The 23,576-nt window shown below is 34.4% G+C and overlaps 2 protein-coding genes across 5 annotated transcripts; one reads left to right on the top strand and one right to left on the bottom strand.

Annotated features, from left to right (window-relative positions):
- The first annotated feature begins 410 nt into the window (after positions 1 to 410).
- Positions 411 to 23,569, top strand: LOC110100708 (pentatricopeptide repeat-containing protein At5g38730). 4 transcript variants are annotated; one of them, XM_028699581.1, is made up of 10 exons: positions 411 to 786; positions 2,477 to 2,668; positions 3,646 to 4,941; positions 9,508 to 10,160; positions 10,288 to 10,331; positions 10,469 to 10,699; positions 10,820 to 10,899; positions 21,836 to 21,969; positions 22,081 to 22,164; positions 23,050 to 23,569. In XM_028699581.1, the coding sequence occupies exons 2-4, from the start codon at positions 2,647 to 2,649 to the stop codon at positions 9,987 to 9,989; spliced, it is 1,800 nt and encodes a 599-aa protein (XP_028555414.1). In that variant the 5' UTR covers positions 411 to 786; positions 2,477 to 2,646; the 3' UTR covers positions 9,990 to 10,160; positions 10,288 to 10,331; positions 10,469 to 10,699; positions 10,820 to 10,899; positions 21,836 to 21,969; positions 22,081 to 22,164; positions 23,050 to 23,569. The 4 variants fall into 4 exon arrangements, with proteins under 4 accessions (XP_028555414.1, XP_020683996.1, XP_020683997.1 ...); XM_020828337.2 differs by having other exon boundaries at positions 21,774 to 21,969; XM_020828338.2 differs by having other exon boundaries at positions 10,463 to 10,699; positions 21,774 to 21,969.
- On the bottom strand, positions 17,766 to 23,373 carry LOC110100697. Its single transcript, XM_028699583.1, has 7 exons — positions 23,048 to 23,373; positions 22,181 to 22,214; positions 21,717 to 21,941; positions 19,411 to 19,500; positions 19,007 to 19,098; positions 18,623 to 18,670; positions 17,766 to 18,292 (listed from the first exon to the last, which is right to left on the bottom strand). The coding sequence occupies exons 1-7, from the start codon at positions 23,371 to 23,373 to the stop codon at positions 18,175 to 18,177; spliced, it is 933 nt and encodes a 310-aa protein (XP_028555416.1). The 3' UTR covers positions 17,766 to 18,174.
- Positions 23,570 to 23,576: the final 7 nt, after the last annotated feature.

The following is a 23,576-nucleotide window of genomic DNA, read 5'->3' as shown; positions in this document are numbered from 1 at the left end:
ATTCTTACAACTAAGTGGATCTATTTTTGGATGAGAATCATGAGAATCTATGTTCTAAATCCTTCTAAATGGTTAGTGTCGATGGATTATTTCTATATTTTAATTCTTCTATCACATCTTCTCTAGTAATTTTAATTTGGTGTGATCATTTTAAGGAGAACTTCATGATTAAAGAATTGCGATCAAGAGCATATTGCTGTAGAATTAAGCTTCCAGAGTTCAACCCAACCACATTGCATGCATTTTTAGTATTAGTTAGCTTTAGGGGCTGTTTGCCAACAAGTGGGATTTAACTTTAGTGGGATTTAGTAAATCCTGTAAATCCGAATTTAGTAAATTCGAAATTGCCATACGCACTCATGATACGAAGCTTCAGCACCTGAGCCAGCCGAAGCACATCGAAACGACAATCCAAATCAATGTACGCAACCACCATCTCCAGCCCACGGAAACAGATTCCGTTCCACTCCCTGTGCAGAATGCAGTGAATGGCGGCCTATGACGAAGTGAAATCAAAGGAACGAAGGCAAGTGAGTGAAAAAGAGAGGAGAGAATAACAGAGGCTAGGTTTGCCTGCAAGAGGATCTCGCTTTTCGCCGAGGGAGAGGGGCCAGTGATTTCGACGACATCGCCAGCGCGAATGGAAAATTGAGGGGAGGGAAGACAAGGGAAGGGCGTTCTTTTTCCATTCTACCGAACATCGCCTTCGCAGTCTCATTGACAAGGAGCCATGCCCTAAATCCCGTTTTGATCGGAAGCAAGAACGGGAGCTCGCTGGCTGTGAAGGTAACTTTCTCCCTTTCGCGCGCTTCTTCGGATAAATCCCGTTAAATCCGACTTCCCCTCGGATTTACTAAATCCCGGATTTAAGCCGGATTTACCGAATCCCGGGATTTAACGCGCGCACAAAAACTGTTTGGCTGGATTTAGCGTAAATCCGACTTAAATCCCGCTGTAAATCCGGGCAAATCCGATACCAAACAGCCCCTTAGTGTTTCGGATTGTTAAGTTGCAACCCGACTGGAAAGGTTTCAAAGTTTAGAATGAATACAAAAGCACAGAATTCACAATTAATGGCAGCAGTGATGAATTGGATTGAATTGAATTTCAAATGTTATAGTCTCGATATTTTTCCAAAAAAAAAAAATTTGTTTTAAGTTACAGAACGTTCCTTTAAGGTTATCATAACCTAACTAGAATACCAGATCAAAAGCTACTGTTTCAGCCTCCTTAACAACTCTAGGAGCTTCCTTGCAGCAGAAAAATGAACGAAAAATATTGAAAAACTATACCAAACATTGAAGAACACAAGAAGTGACAGCTCACCGGAAAGTTAAAAAGGCGGAAGCTTCCCGGAGAAGAAATTAGAGGGCCGTAAGGCAGCTCAAAGAACATATATGCTTGAAGAGAAACAGATGAAGAAGAGATTGAATGAGAGTCTGATGTTCATCATGAGTGCAAGTTCTGGCGAGCCGCAAGAGAAAATGGGAAGCGGAGCTCCATCCATGTGCTGTTTTCTCTGGCGAAAAATGGGATCGTAGAGGCAATCTGCCGTTGCAGAAGAGAAGGAAGATCAACGCATCAAGAGAGACAGTGAAATCACGAAAGACTGAGCCAACAATATATATACTAAAAATCTGACTATCAATAAAAATAATATTCTTCCATCTCTATTTTCAAATTTTCATTCAAATATTAAAATTAAAATCAAAATTTGAACTCCTATTTTTCATTTTATGGTACTCTAATTAGGTTTGTAAGTGAGTCAAGACATCTCATGAGCCGACTTGAGCTCAATCTCAATTTGATAAATTACTCATGAGTGAAGCTTGATGAACTTACGAACCAAACTTGAGCCATCATTGACTCAACTCTTAAGCTCGTGAGCCGGCTCATTTTATAAAATTATTATAAAATACTCTTGGAATATATTAACATTTAGAAATTTAAGTATAAAGTTGCAAAAATATTTTAAAATAATATCATAATGTGGTGTGATGAGCAAGAGGGCATTCTTGTGGTGTGATGAGCAATGCATGATATTAGCCCATCACTAAATCTATCTTCTTTGATACGGATGGAGTGAAGAGTGAACAGAGCATGTGCATCACATGCTCTACAAAGCGATGATGAAAGTATATACTTGGTCATGTAGAGTGCACTCTATGCGACAATTCTTCTTCAAGTTCATGCTTATTTATGCTTTTTAACAACATCATTTCTACTTTTTAACATTAGATTGAATATTGTCTGACAATAACGGAATCTTTTTCTTGAATTGAAATTGTGTATATGCTTATCAATTGTTGGGACCAGTTGACATTCCTTTCTGATGCAATTATATGATGAACCTTTGGTATCAACCATGGATTAAATCTTTGGTGATGGAATTGCAGATGACGGTGATAGTGAACGAAATATGCAGTTATTTATATTGTGCTTTCTTGATGATGCTAATTGGATTTTGCTGATGCAGCTAGAGGAGGAAAACTCATGTTATTGGACCTAGGAACATTATAACCTGTTGCTGCTTGTGGAACATAAGTGGAACCATTTGTGTGCTTTGGTGATGCAACTTCATGGATGGTCTGGGATGGGGATATCTTGCATTTTTGCTCTACTGGGAGCTTTTGCTGAAGACTCTGTATGGATGGATGCTTGAGAAAAGGTTTGGCTTTTGAGATATGGGATGATTAGAACTTTCACATGCTCCTTTGGTTGCTTGTGACTGGCTTGCCCGACAAACTGGGACAAATGTAAATGGGCATTATCGACAATTGTCAATCTCTCTCTCATCATTTTTCATTGGGTTGAAGAGAATGGGTATGGATGGGACTATTTGCATTTACTTATTGCTTCTGCGAGGGTTTAGAAATTAAGTTTGAGAGTTGACTTCTTAAGTGTATTAGAGGTTACAGTTCAGAGTTAGTTTTCTCATTTATTATTATAATGCATCAATTGAGTGGAATATTTGTAAAATTAGCAAGATTAGAATGCTATGATGGTAATTTTACAGTATTAGGTGGCATACCAGTGTATGCTAAAGTTTGTGATTGTATGCATTAAAAATTCCTTATTTATTTATCTTCACTACTCTTTGGTAAAAGCTTTGATGCTACAAAAGCTTATAATATGGGTTCTGATTTGCTTTTTTATAATGCTCACCATTTATGACTAACTTGTTCTGTGCGATCTATTTAAGTGTTCGTCGTCATCAACATCACTCTCTTTGAACTAAGCATGTCATTTGAATGAAGCATTACTTCATGTATAAGTTCTAATTTTTAATGGACATGTTTTACTTTGGTTTTCTAAATATTTAAAACATTACTATATATTTTTTTATTTAAATAATTATTGCATTTTATTATAATTTAATTTATATAATTAGTTACAACTGATTGAAGATTTTTTAGTTGGGTCCTTGATTCTTTATGTTTTTCTTGTCCTGCTTTCAATTTAGGATATTCCAGTTTTTTTTTCCTGAAGCATGCTTCTATTGCTTTTATTGTCCTTATGATGGGCATTTTAGTAAACAGTTATGCTGCAAGTAAACTGCAGGGAAGATATTTATCTAGTTCGACTAATAGAAAACCGTTTTTGGTTCTATGCTAGATAATAAATTGATCGGGTTTCTTCACATAGGTACCCTTTTTGTTGGAAGAAGCGACGCTGCATTTGTTCAAAGTGTTTGTGCTGTTGTTTTGAAGGGGAGTTGGCATAAGTTGTCAAATGTTGCAATTGGTTTCTGCCTTTCTTCTGCGAATGTAAACCAAATTCTTCTTCTATTATCAAAAGATGCCTCCTTATCATGGACTTTCTTCAGATGGGCACAATCTCTGCCACACTACCAGCATTCTCTCCAGTCCTTCTGGACCATGGTCCACCTCCTCACTAAGAAAAGGCAGTTCAAAACTGCTAGGGAGCTACTTGAGAAGTTTGCTTTCAAGGAATTTCTATCGTCACCTGCAGTGCTCAGTTCATTGCTGAGTGCTTATGATGACCTTAAGACAAATACACAAATTTTAAACTGGCTTATGATTATATATTCACAATCAAAGCTAGCAGTGGATGCATTCCAAATATTTGATCAGATGAAGAATGAAGGCCTCAAACCAGATCAACATGCTTGCAATGCTTTATTGAGCATGCTGGCAAAGTCTAGACAAACGGCTACTGCATGGAAGGTTTACCATGAAATGCTTTTGGTTGGAGTTGTGCCAAATATCTACATCTATAATGTCATGCTTCATGTTTGTTTTAAATCTGCCGATGTTGAGAAGGCAGAGAACTTGGTCAGGGAGATGGATCAGAAGGGTGTCTTTCCGGACTTATTCACATATAATACTCTTATTTCACTTTTCTGTAGGAGGGGTATGCATTACGAGGCTTTGGCAATTCAGGATAGAATGAGAAAGGAAAGGGTTAATCCAGATATCATGACTTATAATACTCTCATCCATGGATTTTGCAGAGAAGGTAGAATGAGAGAGGCAGTCAGGCTTTTCAGAGAAATTAACGGTGCTGTTCCTAACCAGGTAACTTATACAACTCTCATCGATGGGTATTGTAGAGTTAATGAACTTGATGAGGCACTGAAATTACGTGAAGAAATGGAGGCAAGAGGTTTACGATCAGGTGTTGCCACTTACAATTCAATAATTCGAAAACTCTGTGAGGAAGGGAAAATGAAGGCTGCTAATAAACTATTGAATGAGATGGATGAGAGGAATATTGAACCTGACAATATCACATGCAACACATTAATCAATGCATATTGTAAGAGAGGAAACATGGATTTAGCATGGAAACTTAGGAATAAGATGCTGGAAAAAGGTTTGCTTCTTGATCATTTTACTTTCAAGGCTCTCATTCATGGATTCTGCAAAGTTCAGGAATTAGATAATGCCAAGGAAGTCCTTTTTGAAATGCTAAATGCAGGTAATGCTCGACTCTTAAATTATCTATGTGATGTGGCATATTATGAATGTTCACATCTATGCTGTCTTATCTCTTTATATGCTGATGCTTCTTTATATGTTTGGTTTAGTTTATTCATGCCAAAATATTAATGTTTTGGAAATTAAAATGCCAATGCTAATAAAACAAACACACATTTTAATCTACTCCTTGCATTAACACTTCATGCATGATTTGATCGTGCAATGATACAATAAGTTTTTGCTCAAGTGTCATGACTCATGAGTGTCATTGTTAAGGTGGTGGTCATCGTTATCATCCTTCTTGCTATACCTTTCCCTTTTTCTCTTTAATTATCTCCTTCAAATCGGGACAAACATCAGACTTGTCAAATGGGTTATCTATCTGATCATGATTGATGAAGATGAATGCACCCATACACCAAGAACATCGGGTTCATATTTGTCTCCATCTTTTTATTTGTTCAAATGTTTGAATTTCTTAGAATTTGGTAGTATTTGTTAGGAGCAAAATAAACATTTGCATGTTAGAGAAGACAATATATTATTTTCATCTAACATTGAAAGAGTGCATATGCCTTAATACATCCACTTTACATTCATCCGTTGCAGCAATGGGGCTTTTCCCATGATCCCAACCTAGGCTTTTGTCTCCTTCCATTAGGTCTTTCCACAACCTCTAATCCGTTTTGAGTATTTCTCATTTGTTTGTCACTTAAACTGTATCATACTACCCACCTCTCTTTAAACATGATAATCACATTATTTCCACACCCCCCCCCCTATTTCCCCCCCCCCCCCCCCACTTTATTTAAGTGAGTGTTTAGCTGATTCTATGTAAGTACCTCATTTAATACAGAAATGAATAATGGTTATGATGTATTTATGAACTAAATCATGGTTTTCAATACTGGTAATTTTAGTTTTCTCTGTGTGGTTTCAGATCAATTCCTAGTACAACCATACAATACTAATTAGTATTTTCATTTTATGCTAGATTCGAGGGTTTTAGCTAAAAGTTGAATTTAGATTAAGTTTTGATTGAAACTCGTGTTGTTTTAGTTGGAACTCGTAGTGTTTAAATTTAACTTTTGCTAAAATTCTTAAACAATTGTTAAAATTCTATTAGAATTCATTCTTTGAGGCTCCATCAAATTTCTTGTGTTGTATTTTCAGCCTTAATTAGATAGTTCTCTCTGTTTCATATCTTGAATAGTTTTTTGAAATATTTAGTAATGAAAAATAAGTTCAACAAAATTTGAAACTAAATCCCCGACATTGATGAAATTATAAAAAACAATCAAAATTTAAGTTCTTATGATAAGATTGAAAATGAAACCAACTTCTAAAACTTTTAGACTGATTTTTTAAAGAACAAAAATATTAAATGGGCTTAAAAGGTCAAATCTTATTCAATGGGCTAGGTAAGTTATAGTTTGTAGTCTTAATTTTTTCCCATTTACTATGTATTAAATAAAACTCATTCGAGAGATTCATCCATCAGTATAATTAATAAACACATTGTGGTTATTATGTATGCCCAACATCCAAACTATAATCAAAGAGAATGGATGGAATTGGGAAACAAAAAGATTATCAGCAAGCTAGCCAGACCCAAGTCTGCTGATGACAAAATCCATCATCCTCTAACCATACTTGGATGGCTCTGATAGTGGTAGTTGAAATCTTCAAAAGAATACTTTAATGTGCAAATAAAATACTTATGACTATTTCCTTAAACATTTTATTCCCCACCCATTGACAAGGAGCTGTCAGCAATTGACTAAAACTCCCAAGGAACCAAATTGATTGAACTAGTCAAGCTTGTAAGGGAAACCTGATGGCTTAAGCCAGAGAGTACTTATTCAGCTGCCAGGAAGCTTTAGAGTAGCAATTGTACTTTTTTTTTCTCATGAAAAGCTTATGTTTGCATTAATACTTAATAGGTTTAAGTTCTGACACATTCCTTCATATATGAATTGACAAGTCAAGTCTTGCAAGTCACCGCATCACCATTAATGACTAAGTTGGCGCTCCTGTTGTTATTTGAAGATAGCATTCAAGTGACCATGTGCCTGCATGCTGAATTATCTCTAAGTTGATTTGTCAAGTTGAACAAGTCACCACACGACGGCCACTAATTACTAAGATGGTGGTCTTGTTGATGATCTAAGTTAGCACTCAGAGTGACCATGTGTTGCAGGTTGAACTATGCTATGAAGACAAATCATTCATTTCATTATTGCATTGTTTGCCCATGATTGAACTTAACATCATTCTATAAATGGAACAATTAGCACCAAAAATTTCCTCCATAGACTGTAGAGAAAGAACGAGTTAAGTTTAGAATTCCATAACAAGCAAATTTTATGTTTCATGGTGACAGTTGGGGCATCCACCCCATCATATCAGTAGTGAAGGCGACAAAACTTGTCAATACATTGATCAACCTTTACTCCATGAAACGCATTTTTAATCTGTCTTAAATTTTTTTGATTTTTTGTTGATTTGAAAAGAATGAATGTAGAAATCTAGTTGAACTTTATTTCTTTCAGTTTTCTGTGATCCGGAATGCTTCAGACCTTTTAGCTTATCAGTTACAAGCTGCCTTTATTTAAGTTTAGTTCTCTGGTTTATACTTTGGTTCTGCAAAACTGAGTTGTGTTCTACTTTATCTAGTTCTCTGGTTTAATAGCAAGTCTTGATAATAAAGAGGATAAGACTAGGCAGATAGATGAAGGGATGGAATGCTAGAGCATTGATAATAATGAAGAAGGAATAAAAATTTGCAAAGATTAGATCAAGGCAAAATCGGGAATCGATGCGTTTTTTCTAAGCAAGGCGAGGCGTAAGCCTCTAGGCGGATCGAGGCGTAAGCCTCAAAATGATTAAAATAAATTAAATTTAAAATTAGAAATAATGACAAAAAAATAATAAAATATTATGTCAACTATGAATTTGAAGATTTGTTTTAAGATAATATTACTAGAATACAAGATTTAAAATAAACTCACTTAAAAATAAAACATCCCCTTAGGATCAAGACCCAAAGCAGGCTCATCATCACTTTGATTGTTTTGAGAAGAATCTTCATAATTAATGTCAAAGTCATTCTCAAACTCTTCTTCATCTATAATATTTTTTCTTTTATCTCCTATATCAGTTAATATTTCATTAGTTCTAAAATGAAACAATAGTAACATACAAAATAATTCATTATATTTAAGAATACCTTTGAATTTTTTTGAAGCTCCAATCTCACTTTGTTTCTTTCTTTTATATATTTGGGTAGTTGCTTCATTGTCTTCTTCATTGACATGAGTTTCTCCTTCTGCTTCAACTTCAGAAACATCAGCATTCTTAAGAGTAACACATTTATCATCAAATTGTAACTCATCAACAAGCAAAGGGTCAATTTCATTCTCAATATTTCTTTGATTATGCAATTTAAGATGTCTATCTTTCAGTTTTTTGTTAAACATAACATAAACTAGTTTGTTCATTCGATCTGCTGCCAATCGATTTCTTCTCTTTGTATGAATTTGATTGAAGATGCTCCAATTACGCTCGGTACCGAGCGATACTAGCTCGGTACCTAGCGATGCCTAGCAGTATCGAGCATGTACTGAGCGGTCGAATGAAAGAAAGCCGAATCAAGAGTTATTCGAGTTTTCGTTACTGCACGTCAAAGTCTCACATGCTCTTCCGACCTAACCAAGGCCTGAACGTTTCCTGCACTCACAACTTCGGCTTTGTTTCCTGCTTTCGAAACCGTTATTGCTTTCGGCTTCATTTCCTGCGTCGTCTCCTTCCGACTTCGTCTCCTGCACTCACTGCTTCGTCTCCTTCCCTCATGGCTTTGTCTCTGTCCCTCACAGCTTCGCCTTCTGTTCGCCTTTCAATTCTCACAGGAAACCCTAATCCTATACGCGAACACGAATCGATTGCGTCGTATTTACATATATACTGAATAAAAAATTTCGAGGCGGTGCCTCGTACTGCCTCGAGGCGTTACGCTCTGATGCGTACGCCCCCTGCGAAAAGATCGTAAGCTTTGCTGGATGGCTCGAGGCGTAAGCCCCGATACGCATGACTTCCGCCTCGACTTGAGGCGCGACTCAAAGCTGACGCCTCGTCCGCTTTTTTAATGGTTGGATTAGATTATCCTTATACCATGGACACAAATATGTAGTTTAAGTGGATAATCTACTTAGCAAGATTTTGGACCTAAATTTCAACAAAATTTCAAGCTTTATTATTTTGCCTAACATGGTTTAATATTATAATTATAATTTAAGGCTTTCAAAGCTGTTCCATATATTTGAAATATATTTATTAAATTGAATAACTGTTACTTCTTAGCATACAGTGATGCATAGGACTTAATCTGCCATATTGCCTTGAAGATGCAGAGTGCTTATGATTATACTGCATTCATGCTGCAACTAATAGGTGTAGTCAGCAAGGATTTTGTTTTTCTATCTTTGATTCTGATCTTTCTAGTTAATGAAGTGGACACTGCTTTAGGCAGCTTTAACCTTTTGCTGTGCTCATATTTTCAATGCAGGAATCTCACCTAATTATAGTACATTGTCATGGCTTGTGGATGGTTACTGCAATCAGAATAATGAAGAGGAAGTGCTCAGAATACCTGATGATATCATGAACAGAGGGTTTTGTGCGGATAAGTCTATATACAGGTCATTAATTCGAAGGTTTTGTAAACGAGGTTTGGTAGATTATGCCCAAAAGATATATGTCAAAATGCAAGCAAAGGGCATTGCCGGAGATGGTCTTGTATGTACAATTCTGTCTTATGCATACTTAAATGCTGGAAAGCCAATAGCATCATCTGAGATTTTGAATAATATGCTTAAGAACAGGATCATAATAACATCGAAGATTTATAAATGTCTTTGTGCTTCTTATGCTGATAGAAGTGACATGCTAGAACTGTTCTGGCATCAGGCCATTGAGAAAGGCTTACTTGCAAATAATGTTTACAAGTTGATGCAAGAAGCCAGGCCAAACTCAAGGAGTAATCATTGAGATGTGTTTATAGCCTTGTGCAAGTCGTGTTTTGTTCTACTTTTATAATTAACAGGAATGATCCGACGTTGGCAAGCATACCGTTGGAAAAGCGCACCAGTTTTTATTTTAAATTGCTGAGCAGTTGCAAATGGCATTTTTAACTAGGTTGGAAAGAACGCTTCTCTTGAGGTACTTTTTTCATCCGTGTTATTAATTCTCTGATGCCTCTTTTCCACCGCCAAGCACTGAAGAGATTTTAAGCATGTCTTATCATCAGTGCTGAAAACTGACATATGAGCTTTCTTGTTGTTTCAAGGCTGTTCTGGACACCCAAAAAATTGTGGAAATGTCTTTATTTAGGTAATTTTTTGTACTAGTAATCCTTTCTACCTTGTTTTTAGTCATGTTCTTTTGGTGCAAAGTTTTTCCGTTTCTCTCTTTCCACTGGTGGATGACCAATCTAAGTTGAGTGCATTTTAAACTATTGCAAGGCACAGGAATCTAGGCATTCCCTAATGGATTCTGTTAGTGCGTTCAAAAGTGTAGTGAGGAATAGCTGCACCCATAGTTCTTTTCAATCTACCTGACATCTGGCGAAGCAAATTGCAGTTGTTTTGCTCTTTTGTTTATAATAAGAAATGACCAGACATTGGCAAGCGTGCTGTTAGAAAAGGGCGTCTGTTTTTCAAAATTGCTGAGAGGTTGTTAAGTGGTGTTTCCTTAACTTGGTAAGAAAATTACACTTGTCTCAAGTTACCATATCCATTTATGCTATTTGTATTGTTAATGCTTCTGTCCTACCAAGCACTTGGAAAGATTTTAAGCATCAGGATTCATGGTCAATGCAGATAAATCTGGAAAATGAGCTTTTCTACTTTCTCACGAAGGCATTTCTGTAAGAAAAGAAAGTGGAAAATTCTTCATTCAGGTAATTTGGTATTATTAATCTTTTCTACTTAGTTTAGTCATGTTGTTTGGGCTCTTGTTGTTCTTTATGTCTGTCCTAGTGTGACCTATGTATTCTTCTGACTGCTGTCAGTTGAATTCTCAATTTAAACAAATGCAAGCCACAAGCATTAAAGCCTAGGCTAAAAGATTTTGCGAGTGTGTTCAACAATGTTGAGTATGGAATTGTCCATTCATAGCTCTCTTTCAATCTTTTTCGAGAAGATTTAGCTTTCATTTTGCAAATTTTTTAAATGATCATATGTCCTTCCCATGCAGCAATAACAGACAAAGAATCTACTCACCGAATGAAGTAGAATTTATGTTAGGATGTCTTGATTCAAATTTTATCAATGTGGGTTTCATTTTCATAAGAATTTATTTCGACAGATAAGTGCAACACATGACTATAATACTAAATTATGCAAATTCCCACGATAGATAAGTTAGCACCTGTGATACTTCAAATATGATAGTTCATACCCATAAACTCAGGTTGATATAGAATATGTCAACTGAGTTTGAAAATAATATTGACTATGGTTGAAATAACTGAAGGTTTTGTTATGATCGCTTATGAAAGAGATTGGTGTGAATCGACCATGAAGTCAACAAAGAAATCAATTTTAGGGAAGGACGGTAAGATTCCTTAAATAGAGGTATTGATAGAGAGAATTTATCTGAGTCTATATAACTGTAGGTGTGCCTTGAAGCATTATGAAAAATTATGATTATATATTTTGAAAGAAGAATAATAAGTAATTTTTATCTTCTTTTGGTCGGATTGATATATTTTATTGTTAGTTTTCATCTGGCGATGCCTTGCCATTTCTTGGTGTTGTATTCTTTTCATTGAATGATAATGATTTTGGTTTTTCTTTAATAAAAAATTAGATTTTTGCTTATTAGTTTTGAACGTTAAGATGAAGGAGCAAAATATAAAAAATAAAGTAAAATGTCGTTCTAGGATTAAATGGGGGCATTTAAAGAATATTAACAAAAATATTTTTGAGAGTAAGATTCTAAATATTAAGATTTTGTCTATGCATGAGAAAATTAATGTTATGTGAGAAAACGTAGCTAGTGATATTAAGAATGTTACTTAAATGTGCTTGGAGTATTAAAGGGAAAAATTCCAAATGTGCAAGAAAAGATTAAAAAATAAGATGATTTTATATCAAAATTGATTTAGATGTAAAATCTCTGATAATTGAGAAGTATATAAATAATCTCGTAAGGAGTCTAAGAAAACAATATGTAATATAAAGATTTTAGCTTTTAATAATTTATATAATAGATTAGATACCAAGGAGGGGAGAAATATATATATGTATAAGTTAGCCAAACAAAGAGATATGAGTAGTAAAAATTTACTTCAAGTGAAGTGCATTAAGGATGAAAATCAAAAAGTATTATTATTAGAAGAGGATATTCAACAAAGGTGGATGAGATATTTTACTAAAATTTTCAATGAAGATTGTGAGTGAATACAATTGACTCAGTGACCTTAGCATCCTAAATGAAAAGAAAAAAATTTATTTTTATTAGCGTATTGATAAAACCAAAGTTAGAGAGGCTTTAAAGAAAATGAAATGTGGAAAAGCTGTTGGACCTGATGATATTCTAATAGAGGTGTGTAAATGCTCAGGAGATGAATGAATTTCTTGACTTACTAAACTTTTTAATATTATTTTAAAGACAAAAGATATAAGATGAGTGGAGAATGAGTGTTGATTCTTATTTTTAAGAATATAGGTGATGCACAAGATTGTGCAAATTATAGAGGAATTAAGTTAATGTGTCATACTTTAAAACTATGGAAGAGATTTATGGAGCATAAATTACGACTTGATACTAATGTTTCTCAATATCAATTTATTGATTTAGAAAAAAGCATATGATAAAGTTCCAAGAGAAGTGCTATGGGGAGTTCTAGAGAAGAAAGAGGTTAATAATGCTTATATGCTAGTCATTAAGGATATGCATGCAGGAGCTATTACATATGTTCAAACACAAGGTGGTTTGACCAAGTATTTTCCTATTTCTATTAGATTACATCAACGATCAGCCTTAAGCCCATATCTTTTTTCTTTAAGCATGGAGTTTCTCACTAGACATTTTGCAAGAGGTTGTATCATGGTGTATTTTTTTTGCTTATGATGGGCTGGGAGAAGTGTTGATGCAGAACCACAGTCCTGTAGTATACTTCAGTCAAGTGCTATCAACCAGGGCAAGACTGAAGTCAGTGTACGAGAGAGAGCTGATGGTGATTGTCTTAGCCATTTAGAAGTGGCGCCCCTACCTGTTGGGGCGACATTTCATTGTCCGGACTGATCAAAGGAGTTTGAAGTATCTTTTGGAGCAAAGGATGGTGACTGAGGAGCATCAGCGATGGCTATCCAAATTGTTGGGCTACGACTTCGAGATCCAGTACAGGCCTTGTTTGGAAAATAAAGCAGCTGATGCCCTATCCAGATGTGTGGGGGAGCTCCATGAGCTATCTCTGTCAGTACCATTGACGGTCGACTGGGGGGTCATTAAGGAAGAAAGCATGCTAGATGAAGAATTGGGGAAAGACAAGAGCAGTCAGCCTGGTTACAGCATTGAGGGGGAGAGATTATTGTGTCAGGGGAGGTTCGTGATGCCACGAACTTCCATACATATTCCATACTTGTTGCAGGAGTTCCATGGCAGTGCAGTCGGGGGCCATTCAGGAGTACATAAGACATACAGAAGGTTAGCAGTTGAGCTCTACTGGAAAGGGATGCATAATGATGTAGAGGAGATGGTGGCAAGGTGTGAGGTGTGCCAGAGAAATAAATACATGGCAATGGCACCAGGAGGGTTACTCCAACCATTGGCACTTCCAAACAAAGTATGGGAGGAAGTGTCTATGGATTTCATTGACGGCCTACCCCGTTCAGAGGGATACACAGTCATTTTGGTAGTGGTGGACCGCCTCAGTAAGTATGCACATTTCATCCTTCTACGACACCTGTACACCGCGGTAACAGTGGCAACAACTTTTATCAGAGAAGTGGTGAGATTACACGGGCTGCCGGAATCAATTGTTTCCGATAGAGACAAAGTGTTCCTTAGTCAGTTTTGGAAGAAACTGTTTCGAATGTAGGACACTGTTCTCAAGAAAAGTACTGCCTACCATCCTCAGACAGATGGACAGACAGAGGTGATAAATCGAAGCTTGGAGACGTACTTGAGGTGTTTTGCTTCAGAAACACCACTGAAGTGGGCAAAATGGTTACCGTTGGCAGAGTATTGGTATAACACTTCGTACCATTTCGCAATTCAAATGATCCCTTTCAAAGTGCTCTACGGGAGAGACCCCCCACACTTAGTGTTTTATGAGGGTGAACACACCAATATCTTCAGTGGAGCAGTACCTAGAGGAAAGGGATCAAGTGTTAGAGGAGTTAAAGAAACATCTGGGAAGGGCACAACAAATCATGCAGGAGCGAGCCGATGCACACAGGAGAGATATACAGTATGAAGTGGGGGAGAAGGTGTACTTGAAGATAAGGCCCTAGTACAGGCAGAAATCAGTGGCACACAGGAAGAACGAGAAATTAGCCCCAAGGTACTTTGGCCCCTATGAGATCTTGGGAAAGATTGGAGCAGTGGCTTATCGTCTGAAGTTACCCCCCTCCGCTACCATTCACCCAGTGTTCCATGTGTCCCAACTGAGCAGAGCACTAGAGGAGCATGCAGCTAGTGCGGAATTACCAGCATCTTTGACAAAGAATTGGGAGGTGGTCATGGAACCTGTGGAGCTGGAAGGGGTAAGGGTAGACAAGAAAGGAAATAAAGAGGTGTTGATCAAATGGAAGGATCTCCCAGACTATGAGGCCACTTGGGAGCCCTATGAGATTGTGAAGCAGCAGTTCCCTGACTTTCACCTTGAGGACAAGGTGAGTTTTTGGAAGGGGAGTACTGATAGGCCGGCTGGACCGGTCCAGGTCCTGGTCTACAGTCGGAGGAAGCAAGGCAAGAAAGAGGGGGGTGGAACATTGGGTGGGGCCTACTTGGAGTTAAATCCAATATTAGGAGGAAAATTTTGAATTATAAGGGGTAATTAGGTAATTTGTAATCCTCCTTTCATGATTAATTAGGGGGAATAGGGGGGAATTAGGGTTATCTTGAATTTGAATGTATTTTTGAGATCTAGTTTTTGGTTCTTGAGCTCTTGGCGTTGCCGGAGATTGTGGAGAGTAATTCCTTCCTCTCGGATTGAAGGAAATTGTATCTTTCTTTGTGTCTTGCATTTACTATTAGAATACAAGAATTTTGCTTGATTTTCTCTCATATTTCTATTGCAAATCTCCTGTTTTCTTTGTTTTTTGCCTGTTTTCCTGCTGTGGACAGCAATATCTTTGCTGCAGCTCACTGATTTGGGCTAGGAACACTTATGAATACAAGTGGTTCCTATCAGATTCTAAATATTAAGATTTTGTCTATGCATGAGAAAGTTAATGTTATGTGAGAAAAAGTAGCTAGTGATATTAAGAATGTTGCAAAAATGTGCTTGGAATATCAAAGGGAAAAACTCCAAATGTGCAAGAAAAGATAAAAAAATAAGAAGATTTTATATCAAAATTGATTTAGATGTAAAAACTCTGATAATTGGGAAATATATAAAGAATCTCGTAAGGAGTCTAAGAAAATAATATGCAATATAAAGATTTTAGCTTTTGATAATTTATATAACAGATTAGATACCAAGGAGGGCGAATATATATATGTATAAGTTAGCCAAACAAAGAGATATGAGTAGTAAAAAATTACTTCAAGTGAAGTGCATTAAGGATGAAAATCAAAAAGTATTTTTATTAGAAGAGGATATTCAACAAAGGTGGATAAGATATTTTACTAAAATTTTCAATGAAGATTGTGAGTGAATACAATTGACTTCAGTGACCTTAGCATCCTAAATGAAAAGAAAATTTTTTATTTTTATTGACGTATTGATAAAACCAAAGTTAGAGAGGCTTTAAAGAAAATGAAATGTGGAAAAGTTGGACCTGATGATATTCTAATAGAGGTGTGTAAATGCTCTCTGGAGATGAATGAATTTCTTGACTTACTAAACTTTTTAATATTATTTTAAAGACGAAAGATTTAAGATGAGTGGTGAATGAGTGTTGATTCTTATTTTTAAGAATACAGGTGATGCACAAGATTGTGTAAATTATAGAGGAATTAAGTTAATGTGTCATACTTTAAAACTATGGGAGAGATTTATGCAGCATAAGTTACGACCTAATTAATACTAATGTTTCTCAATATCAATTTGGATTCATGACGGATAAGTCTACAATGGAAGCTATACATTTATTGAGTGGTTTGATGGAGAATTATATGGAGAATATGGAGAATAATGAGGATCTTCATATGATATTTATTGATTTAGGAAAAAGCATATGATAAAGTTCCAAGAGAAGTGCTATGGGGAGTTCTAGAGAAGAAAGGGGTTAATAATGCTTATATGTAAGTCATTAAGGATATGCATGCAGGAGCTATTACATATGTTCAAACACCAAGTGGTTTGACCAAGTATTTTCCTATTTCTATTAGATTACATCAAGGATCAGCCTTAAGCCCATATCTTTTTTCTTTAAGCATGGAGTTTATCACTAGACATTTGCAAGAGGTTGTTGCATGGTGTATTTTTTTTGCTTATGATATTTTTCTTGTTGATAGGACTAGAGAGGGAGTTGAAGATAAACTTGAATTATGGAGGTCTACCGTAGAGTCTAAAGGTTTTTATTTGAGTAGATCTAAAACTAAATATGTGGAGTGTAGTTTTAGTAGTAATAGATCTGGTGGGAGGATTGTGACTTTGGGCGATCGATATCTTAGGTCTATTGTTCAAAGTGATGGTGAAATAGATGAGATATTATCAGTAAAATTCCAGTTGGATAGTTGAAGTGGAGGAATGCATCGAACTTGTTGTGTGATTAAAAAGTCCCCCTCAATTTTAAGGAAAAATTTTATAAGATGTTGAGACCTGCAATGCTTTATGGTGCAAAATGTTGTCCATTAAAAGAGAAGCATAATATTAAGTGTTATAGAGATGAGGATGCTTAGATGGATGAGTGGCTTTACTCTTAGAGACATAATACAAAATGAGTATATACATGAAAAGATTGGAGTAGTTCCAATAGAAGATAAGATTAGAGAGAGTTGCCTTAGATGATTTGGTAACATAAAACATTGGCCTTCCGATGACCCGGTTAGGAAAGTAGAGGTATTAGATTTGGCTTATGTTAAGAAAGGTAGATGTAGACCTAAAAAGACTTGGTTAGAGAATATTAGGAATGATATTTCTTTATTAGATTTAAATGAGAATTTGACTCTTAACATGACACAATGGAGAAAAAGGATTCATGTAGCCGACTCCACTTAGTGGGATAAAGGCTTGATGTTGTTGTTGTTAATAAAAAATAGATTTCAATCTTAAAAAAAAAAACCAATTTCATTAATTATCCTCCACAAGGAAATCCAATTTCATTAATTATCTTATGAGGAGGAATTCTTCAACCACGTTTCCTTATTTTAGGGCCACCTACATAATTGAACAAGAGTAAATTTACATTTCATACTTCAATTTGTATTTAAAATTAACCTAATAAACTTCATTAGTATTGCAAAAATAAATTGAGATCACTCTGTAATTTGGTGTATAATTTATATGTATAAATTATTAAACATATAGTATAAATTAATAATAATTTTCTAAAATTTTAATGTTTTATATTAATTAAATTCATATTAAATGTGAATCAAATTTAAAATTATAGAAGATATTATTTTTGTATGAATTTTCTTTATTTTTAGTCAAAATTTATATTATTGTAAAATTATTATATATTATTATATAATTACTATGCCATTTAGATCTTATTTACATATTTTTAATATCTGTTATGTTTTTTAGTTCAACTTCTATTCAACACCGGTCAAACTATTGAATCTTGTACCTCTCAGTTTCACAACCCTTGCATTCCAATCCATTTGTGGGCAGCCATAGTGAATGCCTGCGCAAGAATATTTTCTGCTCTGGAGGAAAGAAGTATCTTTCATAATTGCTCCATCAAATTTGTTTTTATACTTTATCAATTATAAGTTACATTTAATCAAATTTATTGATCCATTTTCTATTCTAATAATCTGAATCATCTGAAAAAACTGGCGGAGTTACCCACTCATTCCAATAAGGCACTTTAGTTATTGCATTCCATTGCTAATTAATTAGATAATAAGAGTTGTGAAACCATCTTAAGAACAAATAGTGCTTCAGCTTTATGATGAAATGGAAGACAGCATAACAGGGAATATGCAATACTGCAACAGCTAAGTACCTGTAAGATGCAGAAATGAGTTATGTCAGTCCTTTTAAGTAGAAAGTGACAACTTCAATATAATAGATAGTTCTATTTTCAAAGGGTGGGGTAATATTTCAAAAAATGTAGTATTAAACATATAAAGGCAGGTGAGTGAGCATCAAATTTATCGTTTCCTTTATATTAGTATTACGTCCTACTATGATAACTTAGTGTTCTTTTTAGGCTCTTTTATTAGATAAAAATTCCTTAGACAAGGCTTCTATCAATTGCTTTCTGATTAAAATTATTGCAGAAATTTTGAAAATCTAACTGAATGCAGAGGGTGTGTAGGCTAGAAAATTATACCATATTGGGGATTTATCTTTTGACAAGTCAAGAAATGTGTATGGCCACCTGGATGTTAAAAGATTCAACGGATTAAAATTTATAGAAGAGAAAGAAAAGGTTGAAATGGTCCATGAATTATTTGTATGGAGCTATGTTAGTCTCATGATATAAATATGTTCAGTTTAGTTCATTCTCGAATATAATCTAAATAATCCAAACATTGGATTATTTTGGACCAGATTTGAATAGTTAAGGGACTAAATTGGACATATTTGATATTACAAGTCTAAAATGGCCTCCATAAATAGTCCGGTGGCCATTTTAATCTTTTTCTCAAAATTTATAGAAAAGAAACTAAGAATTATAGAAGCTGCATAGTAAGTGCTAAAGAGAAGAAGATACCAAATTGAGATGCAAGCATGAATGACCCATTGAAATATCACATAAATTGATGTCCATAGCATGAAATATGACATCCGAAACCAGCGGAATCGCTAGCACAAGCATGATAATGGAACAAATAAGAAAAAATAGTAGGAAATGAGGAAAGGACTTAAAGGAAAGAAACATTTACCAGACGGTTCAGGGCGGCATCGAAAATGAAGAAGATTGCATTTAGAGAGTGCATTACTACTTGCAGCTGCAATATCAATCAAATTATCGATCCGACTGAAATTTAGTAATTTAAGGGTTTGTATAATTTGCATGGAGGATGGCAGTACACGAGTTGTATATATAATATTATTGAGATAAAGATATGAAAGCCATAAATCAAAGCAAATGAATTATAGGTGATGGATGCTTACAAAACTGAGATCGTAATTTTTAATTGCTAGAAAAGGAAATATGATAAGCCAAAACACGAAATCCGTAAGCAAGAGAGCACCTGCATTTGCCTGTTAGTTTCAAAAGGTTAATTAATGAGGTGATTGCATAAGCATAGAAAAAGCCAAACGTATTAATTTACAGAAATGTACATAGATATATCATCTCTTTCGCCAAGCCATAGGACTTGAAATAAGCTTTTAAATGCATATAAACTAAACATGATCAAGCCTCAACCATGCTGATCTGAACAGGATATCTCAAATTTGTAGGCCTTAAGGTGTTTAAAAATTAAACTAGATTCAATGTTTTATTTAATGTATTTCAAATAACAATTACTAGTAAATCTCTAAACTTCCTACTATATTTTTATCCTAACAAACTAGCTATTGTAATTCTATGCATATCTTAAAAAATTGGTGAGTTAATACTTTACAAATCTCTAACTTAAATCAGTAACACCATAACATATAGAGATCTCCATTATCACTCATCCTCTCCATGCCAATCACTCTAAGCTTTCAAAGCTCAACAGGGTTAAGCCCCCCCACCACAGTACTGGAACAAGCCCAAAGTGACGCTTGAACTTAATGCCCATTAGATATCTCCAAATCACATCTATTCCACAGAAGATAAATACATTGATACTAAAAGTCCACTTGTTCATACTCTCAAAGTGGCTTTGATGTGGGTCTATGGGATCTTTTTTGTAAAGACAACAATTTAATTGGTATATCTTACGGTTGACTAAAGGGTTATTTGGGTGGTAATAAAACAAAATTTCAGATTTTAGACATATTAGGATTTAAAACTTCTAAGATATCAGAAGACATGTTTTCCTTGGAGAAAAATAATGAGAAATTCCAGCTCAAAGATTTGAGATGTTAAGGAACTAATAGTGGCATATTTATGAGTTTTAGATTAATGTTTGAATAGTTATGATATTTTTAATTTGGCTGCTCACATCAAAAAAATTCTCTCTCTATTATAGGATGTTGGCTTTAATATCTTAGGATTATTGGAGCATTGAGGCCTTTGAAGACTATGAGGGATGTATGAGAATATTTAGGAGAATTTAAAGAGTTTAGATGGGTATGGGGGTTGAGAAAAGTTAGGCTCGAGATTATGCAGAGAAAATGAAAATTGTGTTGGGAAAGATGAATAAGGGTAAGAAAAGATAACTAAAGACTTATCAAAATCCTAAGGGACCAGCCACCAAGTTTTACCAAAGAGTAGAGTAATGATTAAGCCTTTCCACCGTGCAAGTAAAAATAATTTTTATAAAAGTTCTATTTATAGGCCTTTTCATGCCTAGACAATTTTGAAAAATTTTAGGAGTCAATAAAATGCTATTATATGGATTGATGATTTATCCTAATACGAATGGAAAAAAAATAAGGGAAATAAAATAAAATTTAAAATTTTCAAATACAAGAAAATTCGGATTGGTCAAATAACATTAAAGTAGGTGGCATTGAAATCAATCAATTTATGAAAATTATTGCCTTCTTGACTGGTATGACCCACCTATCCATCAAGAGGTATTAAATTTAGCTTCTTAATGACCCACCTATCCATCAAGAGGTATTAAATTTAGCTTCTTATTTAGTCTCCCGTAATTTTAAGAGGATTATAGAATGTCCATGGGCTTGTATGGAGAGTTTTGCATGATGAACAACCCAAATATTGATAAAAAACTTTTGAATGTTGTAATGTACAACCTAGTAATATGATAGACTCTGTAAACTGATCATCTGTAATTGTTTCCCGCTCAACCAATGCTCTTCTTTGTTCTAGAACCTGACTTGCAACCAAGAAACTAATCTTTATTTATTTCCGTAAGTAATAGTGCCCCAACTTAGATAAAACTGAAGTTCACTCAAAATAGCACCCTGTAACACAGTATATTAAATCATTTTGCCTTTTCATGATAATAAGCACACACCTTTACCACCTTTAAGAACTTCAATAATATTTTAGAATATGCATCATTATATTTACTTAAACATTCAAATCTTTAAATCATATAAAAATATAATTATTATTAACTTATTTAATATAAAATATTTTATGTACATATTTTGATGTAATTTAAACATTAGATTATTATAAAAGTAAATATAAAATTTGAAGTGTTAGATCTGAAATCACATAAAAATTTCATGATATTTATGTAAATCCCTTGTAAAATTGCGAGTCAAAACTTTACACTAGATGTTAAATAGCAAACACAAGCATATGAGCATATGAAGTTATTCCAGTGACTTTGTTCTGAGTTACTTATCACCTGATAGATAATCTGGAAGAGATAGCCACCTAACCGCACAATTTTGTGAATGTTCAGGTGCTTTCTGTTTGTAGTATTCTTCATTCTAAGAGGGTCAGTTGAAGTTTCAATATCTGCAGGAGCAATGCTTGAGCCACTCTCAGCATCCGAGCTTGTTGGATTAATCCTTTCAGCAGTTACTCTTACATATTTATGGCACCCATAAGCAGACAGCAACAACCCAAGCTAAAATATACAGATCAAAGTAAACAAGGTATGTCAGACTGAGAAGCTGTTTTGGATCATTTATATATATTATTTTATTTATGTTTTGATACAAAATAAAATGTACACAATATCTATGAAGTGTTTTTTTTTTTTATAGATTTCAATTAAATTGATTTATGATGTGGGGTCGTCAACGATGGCAACGACGGTCGGCGCGGTGATGATAGAGGCAACATCTAAGGTAAAATAGAACATACCCCAAAATATATTGTAACCAGAATACCTGTCCATCTGTGAAACAAACAAAACATAACATATAAAACACAGATAATTTATTTGAAAATTTTACGAGTAGGCATAAACATGATGTGAACAATAAAAAGTTTACAAAATGCAAGTAATTATTTCATCAATATAAATATTGACTTAAGTATTTTTTAAGCTTCTTTTGGGACAGCTTTCTTACAGCTTTTCAAAGCTGTTTTTTTGTACAAAAAAAAATTTTTTTTTACTAAAAAAACTGCATTAAGAAGTAACAAGAAAGCCGTTCCAAATGAAGCCTTAATTGAAATTATGAAATGATTTTTAAAAATTATGAATTTATTATGTTTTATTATTTGATTGAATGGCATTACAAATAACTATCATTTTAAAAAAATTTAAAAAATCTTTAGAAAATAAGAATTTTCTTATAACCAAAATAAATAAAAAACAAATCATCTTTTTTCTTTAATATATTATTTTATCTATAATTAAGAGTCATGAAACTAAAAGGTTAAATATTATTGCTACTCTAACCTATATAATATATTCATTGGTTGTCTTTAACTAAATGGAAAAACAAATTCTCTGATATGTTTTTTGATATATTTTGTATGAAGATTAGGGCTTCGTTTGAGGCGGCTTTCTTACTGTTTCTTAAAGCAGTTTTCTAGTATAAAAATTTTAAATTTTAAACTAGAAAGCTGTTTCAAAAAGAAATAAAAAAATCGTCCCAAACGAAGCCTAAGCTACTTTTGTAAATGTCTTTAATTTCACACTTATCTCATCCAATATTCTACCAATCCACATACAAAAAATATTGCAAATAGTGAAGGAAATTGCCTTACTCTGTATAATAATACAGATTAGAAGCTCCATCCACAACTAAGTCTGCAACTATCAGAGATACAAATATAATAAAAGCTACAATCCTGAAAACCAGTAGCCATGCTGGGTGTACTGTTCTAAGACATGGCCTCCAAGCTGCATCTTCTTCTTCTTCTTCCTCTTCACCATCTTGTTCAGAACCTTCATATTTCCAGATCATAATAGAAGCTACAGCCATTGTAAACATAACCAGTACAGCACAGAAGAAGAATCTCCATTTGAGCCAGTAGGAAAGCTCTGTAGTAACAGAACTCATTACAGGGCGCCATGAATTTCTAGAAGGTGCAGCTAGAAAATGCATTAGTACTGTATTTCTCTTTTGCAGTTTGCTTTTCAACTCTTCTAATCAATGTATTAGAACTTTATTGCTTGTATATAAATGTGAAATATTGCACAGAAAGCAGAATAAAATGTCTGGGATTTTAAGCCAATTGGCAAAAATACTTTGTAATCTTCTTTATTAATTTGTCATACTGTGAAGATATCATATTGTTCAAGGGCATT

The sequence above is a fragment of the Dendrobium catenatum genome, unplaced genomic scaffold (genome assembly GCF_001605985.2).
Source record: "Dendrobium catenatum unplaced genomic scaffold, ASM160598v2 fragScaff_scaffold_1342, whole genome shotgun sequence".
Lineage (NCBI taxonomy): Eukaryota > Viridiplantae > Streptophyta > Magnoliopsida > Asparagales > Orchidaceae > Dendrobium > Dendrobium catenatum.
Note: the sequence above shows the minus strand (reverse complement) of the source record. Positions and strands in the feature narration are given on the sequence as shown.